This window comes from Polistes dominula, unplaced genomic scaffold, assembly GCF_049000335.1.
Source record: "Polistes dominula isolate Pdom_NZ unplaced genomic scaffold, Pdom_raw_medaka contig_18, whole genome shotgun sequence".
In the NCBI taxonomy this organism is placed as follows: domain Eukaryota; kingdom Metazoa; phylum Arthropoda; class Insecta; order Hymenoptera; family Vespidae; genus Polistes; species Polistes dominula.
The window spans coordinates 2,335,779-2,347,634 of record NW_028301164.1 but is presented as its reverse complement, the minus strand read 5'-3'; the positions used below and the strand labels follow the sequence as shown (position 1 = coordinate 2,347,634).

Genomic DNA, 11,856 nt, shown 5'->3' with positions numbered 1-11,856 from the left:
GCAAGAGTCTTAACAAAGTTTTACTCTTCTTCGACTATCATTCGATTCAAGAGTATGAAGTCAATGTAAGAAATGATAATGATTAAATAAAAAAGAGAGAAGAATAGAAAAAAAAAAAAACCAACCAAAATATTATTCTCCATTATACAAAACTCTCGTAATTTCTCTAAAGAAAATTTTCGAATTTTTAGAGATAACGATGAGTATGATTAAAGTTTATAAGGAGATGATATTTATAATAATAACAATAATAATAATAATAATAATAATGATAGTATTAATAATAGTAATAATAATATTAATATTAATAATAATATTAATAATTATAATAATAATAATAATAATAATAATAATAATAACAACAACATATTAATAAGTATATACGTATATAAGTTATGTAAATCTTTTTCTTTCTTTGAATTACAAGAAGACACACAGAAAAACAAAAATAAATAAAGAAACAAATTATGATTGAATGAAACAAAAGAAAACAAAAAAATACCAAAAACAAGAAAAAGGATGAAAAAAAAAACAAACAAAAGAGAAGAAAAATTTTAAAATGATATTAGAAAAAAAAAAAGGGAGAACGAATTTAGAAACAAAACAAAACAAAACAAAACAACCAAAAAATATGATTAAAATAATTAATTGACGAGCAGTCAAAGGAATGTTAGCCGAATAATAAGAGAAAAAAAAAAAGAAAAAAAAAGAAAAAGAAAAGACAACAAAAAAAAAAGTAAGAAGAAACAAAAAAATCTCTAACTCGGAGACGTATCCCAATAGTTGGCCTAGTAACCGAGTTTCATATTTTTCGCCCCGGTCGCAACGGATCGTCGAACGATTATTGTCTATTATTAAATTATTGACATTCTTCCAGAAATTTTATTGATATAAACTTTATCGCTACCGTTGAACATAATATATTTGATTATGATAAAAAAAAAGAAAAAAAAAAAGGCGATGATAACCTTCGATATTATAATTAAATGGACACCGTGTAAAATATCGAAGGGTTCCAGAGAATGAAAGTGAGAGAAAGAGAGAGAAAGAGTGTGTGGGTGTGTGTGTGTGTGAGAGAGAGAGAGAGAGAGAGTTAAAGAAAAGTAAAAAGGGAAAGATAAAAAAAAAAAAAAAAAATAATGAAAAGAAAAAAAAGAATAACTGATTGTGAAATAAGAAAACACAACCTTTGTTTGGTCGTCTTCTCGAAACTCAGTCAGTGAATTTCGCGAGATGGAGGATTGATTAGTAGGATTATATTATATAAAAATATAGGGTCATTTAAGGGTTGGGTAGACAACATGGGTTATTGGGAGGGGGAGGCGGGGGTTGGGGGGGGGGTGTTTGAGGAGAACAAAATATTCAACGGGGATATGGGGGTTGGGGGTTGGGTGGGCATGGGGATGGGGATGGTTAAACCGAATGATAACGAAACGAGATGATTATATGGAATAATGTGTGTGTGTGTGTGTTGGTAGTAATGGCGAATGTATAACGAGTCTTTCGAAATGAAAAATGAAATATGATAAATGATTAAATGATTAAATGATTAAATGAAAATGAATATGAATATGAATATGAATATGAATATGAATATTAATATGAATATGAATATGAATATGAATATGAATATGAATATGAATATGAAAATGAAATATAGAAAATAATAAAGTGCATAAAGAAAAAAGAAAAAAGAAAAAAGAAAATGAAAAAGAAAAAGGAAAAAAAAGAAAAATAAGAAAAAGAAAAAAAAAGAAAAAATAAAAGAAATATCTCTTCCTTTCGTTGATGTCTAACGTTGAGTGACGATGAAACTTCAAAGGTGAAAGAAAAGAAATCTTGTAACGTATGAATGGTAAATAAAATACAGCACAAGAGAAAATATCTCGTTTCCGTTTTCATCTAATTACGTAACGATATATCAGTAATGAATATTATGATTACGATGATTGCTGTATTTATTGTTATTGTTCCTCGGTTAAGCGGAGACGTTTAAGAGTGACCCATTTGTACAATCATTGAGTCATTAAAATATGATTATTCATTATGGAATTTGTGCGTTCTGATATCTTTCTTTTTTTTTCTCACTGTGTGTATGATTTCTTTTTTGTATTTCTTTTTTTCTTTTTTTCAATAGTAAATATAAATTACGTGTCACGTAGTTTGTTTGCAATGGACTCCTAAACTACTGAACTGATTTGAATAAAATTTTGCACACTGTGTGCAGTTTCATCCAACTTGAAAGATAGGATAGTTTATATCTCAATTTATAATCGAATATTATTTGTTTATTAACAAAGAGTCATGATTATCTCTGTTAATTCGATAAGATTCTAACAGATGGCGGTATAAGGTAAATCGTTAATTGGATTGAGTAAGTATTATATTCAAAAAAAGTTTGAAATTTTCAAATTAAAAACGTGTGGATCGGACTGATTGTGAGCTACAGCAACGCGTGGCGGGGCACAGTATGTATATATATATATATATATTTGTATTACGATTGTCTGCAATGTGTAATATAACGGTCTAAAAAGAAATAAATGTTATCGGTGATTCGACGTCAAGTTGATAACAATGTCGCACAGGTGTTTCAGATGTTTCGATAAAAAAATTTTATGAGAATCGGTTATCGTAAAGTTATCGTTCTTTCAGCAATTTGAAATGTTTCCTTTAGAAGTATTGACTATGTTTTAACGTGAAATAATGAATTAGTAGTAGTAGTAGTAAAAAAAAAAAAAAAAAAAAAAAAAAGTGCATACACGTGAAGGAAAAGAAAACAACAAAAGATTTCGTAAAAAAGAATTTGTCCCTGTCATTGATAAACTTGAATGGTCGTCGGTCCATTTTCGAAGTACTCACCTGCAAGATAAGAAATCTCGTTTAAAATAGAAATACCTTTGACTTGAATATCCGAGATTAATGAAACGACTTCGTGTTCAGTCGTTCGATCGTAACTCAACGGAAATAAACGTGCTGGAGTTGAATTGGTTTTGATTTAATTTCGTTAAGAACAAAACAAAATAAAAAATAATTAAATTCTATCCGTGAAGAATGAGGAACATTTATAATCGAACGACCTAACATTTTTCATTTTTATTTTTATTTTTTTTTTATTTTTATTATAATTAATATTATTATTATTTCTTTTTTTTTTTTTAATTCTTTTCACTTAATACATTTATTGATTATTATTATTTTATTTATTTATTCGTTCTTTCGACGTTTCCTAGTGTTTCTTTATTTTCTTTTTTTAATTCTTTTTATATCAACCATGAAAACTTTACCTTTGATATTATTGTTCTTAATTATTTTCTACAACGAGTGTGTACCGATCAACGGCGAGGATGAAGATCATTGCGTTTGGTACGGCGAATGTACAAAAATCGAATCTAAATCTCGTACACGAGTTTACAGTGTAGCACCTCAATCAATCAACAATGAGACTGCTACGAAATTATTGCAAAAAAGGTGTCCACATTTGTTCGAGGAAGAGGGTTGGTATAAATTCTATTTTATATGAAAACAATTTCAAAAAGTTCTGTGTTTCGCATTGAAATTACTTTCAGTCTCATTTCGTAGAATAAAAAGTGACGCTAAATAACTTTGATCCCATTTTTTTTTTAATTCTTATTATAAAATTTTTTTCTTTGATATACATTTATTATTATTATTATTATTATTATTATTATTATTATTATTATTATTTCATTTATTAGAATATTTTTTTATTATTTGTTAGATTCACCGAAAACCTGTTGTAGTGCATCGCAAATATTTAACCTCGATGCTAATATGAAAATGGCCGAAGGTATATTTGGAAGGTGTACGACTTGTTTAAAAAATATCTTTCGAGAGATATGCGATTATACTTGCAGTAAAAATCAAAGACGATTTATGAATGTGACCAAAATGGAAACTGATTACGAGAATTGTACATACGTAACGGAACTCGAGGTTATTAAAAAAGAAAAAAAAAAAAAATATATATATATATATATATATATATATATTTTAAATGAAATGTTATCTATCATTTTATCGTACAATTTATTTTCTTACCTTTTCTTTTTTTGTTTTTTTGTTTTTTTTTTTTTTTTAAATCGAACAGAAGATAAAAAATATAATATGATTAATTTGATACGTAAATTTCATCGGAAAAAAAAATATAATTGTATGTTTTATTTTATTTTTTATTTTTTTTTATTTTTTCAGTTATACATATCTGAAGAATACATAAATAAAACTTTTGAATCCTGTAAAAATGTAATCAATCCATCCAGCGGTGGTTTGGCGATGGATATTGCATGTGGTTCACATGGAGCAAGCAGATGCACACCAAAAAAGTAAATCATCTTAAGAAACACTCTTAACACTAGATATAATAATAATAATTATTATTATTATTTTATTATTTTTGTGATTTATTTAACAATCGTAATAACAATTATTGGATTTTATCTTTTAAAGATGGTTCGAATATATGGGCAGTGTGAGTGATAACAGTTTCGTACCATTTCAAATGAACAATGTCTATGATCATCCTAATCCTTGGAATGTAATTGTCAAACCTTGTAACGAGCCCTACGATGTGAGTTTTTTTTTTTTTTTTTCAAAAATTATATATATATATATATAAATTTTATTTAATATTATCGTATTATATATTTCTATTTTATTCTTTTTTTGATATTTTAATATAAAACATTTAGAAATTTGTTTTTCTTATAAATACGATAAGTATAATTTTAAATGTATGTGTCATTATTTGCAATAATTTTTAATCCTTTCGACAAAATACATGAAAATAAAATATAAAATATATATATATATATATATATATAATATTAATATATAAATATATTTTATATTTTCTTAACTTTGTACTATTCGCAAAGTTTCAATGCCCCTTGCATCAGGCAACACCTTCTTACAAGTGTGTACGAAATGTTGCCTATTGTAAGGAAAATTGTGAATATAAATAATATAAATATAAAATACTAAATAATTAATAAATAAGTTAATAATTTAGTTTTTCACGCGAGAATTTAATTTTTGTAATTTTTTTTTTTTGTATTTCTAACATGTAATATTATATCATGTAATGATATAATAATTTTTATTTCTGTATAATTTTATTTTAAATAGAATACGTCGCTTAGCTGCAGTTGCGTCGATTGTCCAACATCATGTCCCATAACAAAATTAACGATCAATACAAATGATTTTATTCTTTTTGGTGTAAATGGTTTTGGAATTATAGCTGCAATTGTGGTAGTATTTATTACCATAATCGTTACTGGAATTTATGTGTTTCTATCAGAAATGAAAAAAAAACGTACGTAATATCTATCAAACGATAGATTATGATTAATTAAAATAAAAAATAAATATATATATATATATATATACGAAACATTGTTTGATCGCGTTTCATATTGAACAAGAAAATTTCTTTTTTTTTACAGGTATATTTGTTTTTAGGTTTACAATGATAGATTGTCACACGATCTTTCGAAATATCTTCGAGAAATTTTTTTACTCGTGGGGAGCAGGTAAATTTGATAAACAATCTTGTATATTTTATAACAAATTCGTGTCTTTTTTTTCTTCTTTCTTTCTTTTGACATTACGAAAAAAAAAAAATGAATATTTTATACTAATTGTTTATTCAATTACGAACAGTATTTGCCGCATATCCAGTCCTATCGTTGTTCATATCATCATACGCAGTCTTGGCAATGGGTTATGGAATGAATTATCTCATTATAACTGTAAACCCGATTGAAATTTGGGCATCACCCAATAGTAGATCGAGAATAGAGAAGGATTACTTTGACACCCGTTTCCGACCATTTTACAGAACCGAACAAATTTATATAAAGCCAATAGGTATTGATAAGGTGTGTACAGAAAATTATTATATTATAAAATTATAATATTATAAATTATTAAAATATATATATATATATATATATATATATGTATATATTTTTTTTTTCTAGGTTTTACACAATACGTCAAATGGTATTCAAGAATACGGACCTGTCTTTAACAAGGATTTTTTATTTGCCGTTTACGATCTTCAAGAAAAAGTTATACAGGTAAGTAGATCACGAATTGTGTGATATTAAGTTTTATATTATCTACGCGAAAATATTATTAATTTAAATATAAATTTTCATCTACGCGCAAATATTATGAATAAAATGTAATTATAAATTTTATTCATCCTGTTAAGCTTGGACGAGATACTAACGAAAGTTTAGAAAATTATTGTTACGCTCCTGTGTATAATGAGTTACTTGGTCCAATGTCTGTATCTTATTGCACGATACAAAGTATATGGGGTTATTTTCAAAACAGTATAACTATTTTTAATGAAACTGACATAATAAAAGGATACGAGACTAATTATTTGGATCGTCTTTACAAATGTATGCAGTAAGTATTAGAAAATTAATTATTGAACGATTAATATTCATAATAAAAAAATAAATAAAAAAAATGATTTATTTTAGAAATCCATTTAATCCGGATTGTCTGGCCCCATACAAAGGTCCAATTTTTCCTGCCTTAGCTGTTGGAGGATTTTTAAAAGAAAATGAATTTAATTATGATTCTTCCGACTATATCAAAGCTAATGGATTAATTCTATCATTTTTAGTGAATAATTATTTAGATGAAGAAAAACTCGAACCTATTATTAAATGGGAAGAAAGGTATTCCCACATTATCTGTTTTATTTTATTTAACAATATTGAATAATATACTACATGTAAGAAAGGGTTTGCTTTTATTATCAGGAGTCAATGAATTTTCCTTAGAGTAGGCAACAACCTTCATACATATTTGTAAGAAGTTGCAGTATTCTAATTTAATTCATAAATATTAATATTTGTTTTTATATGCAACAACAAAAAAAAGGTTTATCAATTTTATGAAGGATTGGGTAATACATGAAAAACCAGACTTTATGGATGTGGCATTCGTAACAGAAAAATCTATTCAAGATGAATTAGATAGATCATCAAAAGCAGAAGTTGTGACAATGATAATTAGTTATGCAGTTATGTTCATCTACATTTCATTTGCGTTAGGACAAATGAGAGGATCTGTTAAAAAATGTTTTGTAAGAAATCAATCTTAAACATAAATATATATTTTTTTTTATATATATATATATAGCAATGAAATTCATTAACGATAACAAAATAATCAATTTAATTTTATATTTAGGGTTCAAGTAAAATCGTTGTTAGTATTGGTGGTATTATTATAGTAATTGCATCGGTAATTTCGTCATTAGGAATTTTTGGATACATCGGTGTAACTACAACTTTGCTAACGATCGAGGTAATTATTAATATAATTTATTTAATTTTTAAATTAATATATATATATATATATATTTATATTATAAAAACACCACAAAAAAAATTGTTTAATTAAAGAATAAATCTTTTTTTTCATATCAATAATTGTACATAGGTAATTCCTTTCCTAGTATTGGCTGTAGGAGTCGATAATATATTTATTTTGGTACAAACCTATCAAAGGAATCGCAAACGACCAGATGAATCCATACCTGAACATTTAGGTAGAATAACAGCCATGGTTGGACCATCGATGTTATTAACCAGCATGTCCGAATTATTTTGCTTTTTAATTGGTAAGAAATAATATAAATATATTAAATAAATTTAATAAGATAATTGTAAGGAAAAATGTATTTAATTATTTGATTGTTTAATGAAATTAAATTTATTTAATATGAAAATTGTAGATGTTATTTTATATATCTAATGTTATAGGTGCATTTTCATCAATGCCAGCTGTCAACACATTTGCAATGTATGCATCTGTGTCTATATTAATTAATTTCTTACTTCAAATAACTGCCTTCATCAGTTTATTATCTTTGGATGCTTGGAGATCAGATGTAATATAATTGTATTATTTAATTTGTAATCTTTGACATGATTGATATTAGAAATATTTTCTTGATAAATCAAATGTTCTTATCTTTCAGCAAATTCGATTAGATGTGCTCTGTTGCATTTCAACGAATAAAAGGTCACATGTAGAATCTGATAATCATGGTCTGGTTCATATTGTGTTCAAAGAAGTTTATACATCATTTCTTATGAAAAAACCAGTTAGAATAATCGTTCTTGTTATTTTTCTAACAATGTTTACCATTCACACTGCTGTATTTCCTAGTATCGAAGTTGGTTTGGAACAAAAATTATCTATGCCTGAAGATTCTTACGTTTCAAAGTATTTCCAAGTAATATATATTTTTTTGTTATAATTAATAATTATTATAAGTTATATTCTTAATATTAAGGTACTTACGTATTAACGCCACAGCAGCAAAAATTCCGCTAATGCGCCAATAAAGAGCAATCTTGTTGTTCGCACACAACAACCTTGTTGTTTGCACACAGCAACCGTCAGGGTTGCGTCAGGGTTTCGTCAAGGTTTCGTCAGAATTATGGCGACAGGTCTTTTCAGGTGAAAGAAAATAGAGATGTTTTGAGTTTTAAAAGTGTTTCGATTTTAAATAAAATTTTTTATTTTATGATTTGTCGCAACAATTTGAGGTGTAGATTGGCGCATTAGTGGAATTTTGCTACGGTAGCGCTAATACGTGTAAGTACCAATATTAATTTCTTTTATTTTTTACTTTAGTAATAATAAAATTATTTATTATTTTTAATTACTATATTTGTTGTTTTATTTTTCAAGTTTATGGACGATTTATTATCCATGGGACCACCTGTATACTTTGTAGTAACGGAAGGATTAAATTATAGCAACACCAATGTACAAAATGCAATTTGCGGTGGTCAAAAGTGTAACGCGGATTCTTTATACACACAAATATATTCTGCGGCTAATCAATCGTCTATGTTAGCGATTTTTGATTTATTTATTTATTTATTTATTTATTTATTTATTTATCATTCAATTTCATTTCATTTCATTTCAATGGGATAGAGAAATGATTCGTACGAATTATTTCAGATCGTATTTATCGAAAGCTGCTTCTTCGTGGATAGACGATTATTTCGATTGGTCGGCCATCGATACATGTTGTAAATATTATCCCAACAATAGTTCTTTTTGTCCTCACACAGAAGGTAAATTATTATTATTATTTTATTAATTAAAATATCTTTAAAAATCGCTTATACTAAACCTATATAATAAAAATTTAATATTAACCCCTTAAGCAGCAATGATTTTGAAAAAAAAAAAAAAACAGCCATAAAGACATAGTTTAGAACATTGTTTTGACAAAAAAAAATTAAAAAAAAAAAAACAGAAATAATGAATATTTTTATGTTAATTTTCTAATTTTGTTCTACATTACAGCAAAGAGTCGAATATTGCAATGTTACACGTACGACGACTTTGTAATCTTTTTTTTTCGAATTACTATTTCGGAAAAAAACATTTTTCGGTAAAGAAAAAAAAAAACAACGATTCTTTTTCTTTGCTTTCACATTCTTATTTTCCATTTTGTATTATATTTAAGTGTAAAAAAAAAATCATAAAAATATAAAAATAATACGCCGCTCGTGTTAAACTCGAGCGTGCTGCTTAAGGGGTTAATTAAAATGAATGAAAATAAATTATTAAATGAAATGTTAAATATTACTAATATTAGTTTTATTATTTTAATTAAGAAAGTTGCAACGTTTGTAATATAACAATCAACGATGATAATTCTCGTCCAAATGAAACATACTTCAGAAAGTATATTCCATATTTCATTTCTGATATTCCGGATGAATATTGTGCTAAAGCTGGTCGACCTTCTTACCGAGACGTAAGATTTGTTTTATTTTTTTATTATTTTTTTATTTAAATAATAATAATAACACACACAAATTATATCTCATGCAATATATTTATGATCATAATGATTGTACGTTCTTTTTTTGTTGTTTTCTTCTTCTAGGCAATTAATTATTATTATGACTCGAATGGTTTGATTGATATCGGTGATACTTATTTTATGGGATTTCACACACCATTAAAAAAATCTAGCGATTGGTTTGAATCATTAAGAGCTGCTCGTGTTATAGCTGCTAATATTACAAATATGATTAATAATGCTGAACTAAGTGATAAGAAAATTACAGTATTCCCTTACAGGTAAATAAAATGTATATCATATTTTATATATTTATATATTTTATATAAATATAAATATAATATAATAATACTAATATAATTTGTAATTATTATAATTTATAATAATATTTATACATTATATTTGTAATTATTATAATTTATAATAATATTAATATAATTTTATATATTTTATTTATATTTTGTATAAATAAAATATATGTGCCCATAATTATGAAAGTGGTCTAAGTCATATATCTCTTATTTCGAAATATTTCAAGATTTATACTTGAACACTACTATACGAATTCTATACAATATTGAAATAACAAACATTATCTAAAGATTCATTTTTAATAATATCGGTTTCAAATTACATTGAATTGATTTAGTTTATAATAATGTAGTGCGTAATAACTGATAAACTCATTTTTTATTCATTTTCACTTAGACCACTTTCATAATTATGGGCATAATTGTATATACAAGGTTTAAGTATTATCTTCATTATTTTCTATTGTAATTGTGTATTTGAATTTTTAACATTTTTTTGATTTTTATTTAATTGTAGTATTTCTTACGTGTTCTACGAACAGTATTTAACAATCTGGGAAGAGACATACTTGTCGATAAGCCTGTCATTGGCCGTCATTTTTGTTGTTACATTATGCTTGACTGGATTATCATTATTTTCTGCAATAATTGTAGTTGTTACTGTATTGATGATTATTGTCAATATAGGTGGACTCATGTATTGGTGGAATATACAATTAAATGCGATATCTTTAGTTAATTTAGTTATGGTTGGTTATTAATATTATATATCTTGATATTATTATCTATATTTAAAATTTATTTAATATATATATATATATAATTATTTCTATAGGCTGCTGGAATTTCAGTAGAATTTTGTAGTCATATTGTACATTCTTATTTAATATCACTTCATGATACAAGAATTGCTCGTACTTCGGAAGCACTTTCGTTAACAGGAAGTTCCGTGAGTAAAATTTCATTTACATTCGCCAATGACAAAATTGTAATTATATTAATTAATGAATATATATATTATAAATATTTTAGGTCTTTTCTGGTATTACTTTAACCAAATTTGTGGGTATCGCAGTATTGGGATTTGCTAAAAGTCAAATATTTCGAGTTTTCTATTTTAGAATGTACTTAGGAATTGTATTATTTGGTGCTTCGCATGGGCTAATCTTTTTGCCCGTTTTATTAAGCTTTATTGGTAAGAAAAATATATAAATTAAACTAATAATTAAATGTTATCAATTTTATTCTATAAGAAATTATATTTTTATAAAAATTATTTTTACAGGACCCGAACGTAAGCAGAACAAACCTTTGTTAAGATAATATTGAAAGTAGATTATTCTAATTAGATATATGTATGTATATATTATTATAGCAAAGAATTTATGTTATGTTTCTAATATTTATATATATATATATATAATAATAATAATAATAATAAATTATAACATAACAAATAGTATTATAATAAATATTTAAATAAGACTCAGCAGATATTAATTTATACAATATATTTCAAATAATAATTTGTAATAGAAATAATTTAGATAAATCGATCCAAATATATATATATATATATATATTAAGTCTATGATATTTAATATTTATAAGAACAAATAAATGAGATCTGTGAAAACCTTATTCATTCTAAATTAAATT

General features: G+C 25.3%; 1 protein-coding gene across 1 annotated transcript; it reads left to right on the top strand.

Moving 5' to 3' along the window:
• Positions 1–130: 130 nt before the first annotated feature.
• LOC107068561 (NPC intracellular cholesterol transporter 1 homolog 1b) lies at positions 131–11,779 on the top strand. Its single transcript, XM_015325082.2, has 23 exons — positions 131–3,497; positions 3,743–3,957; positions 4,216–4,346; positions 4,471–4,591; positions 5,149–5,338; positions 5,469–5,555; positions 5,686–5,903; positions 6,006–6,104; positions 6,242–6,444; positions 6,522–6,722; positions 6,928–7,132; positions 7,240–7,356; positions 7,492–7,672; positions 7,815–7,942; positions 8,033–8,290; positions 8,752–8,915; positions 9,031–9,146; positions 9,696–9,838; positions 9,971–10,167; positions 10,715–10,946; positions 11,033–11,146; positions 11,230–11,392; positions 11,483–11,779. The coding sequence occupies exons 1-23, from the start codon at positions 3,275–3,277 to the stop codon at positions 11,518–11,520; spliced, it is 3,744 nt and encodes a 1,247-aa protein (XP_015180568.1). The 5' UTR covers positions 131–3,274; the 3' UTR covers positions 11,521–11,779.
• The last annotated feature ends 77 nt before the right edge of the window (positions 11,780–11,856 follow it).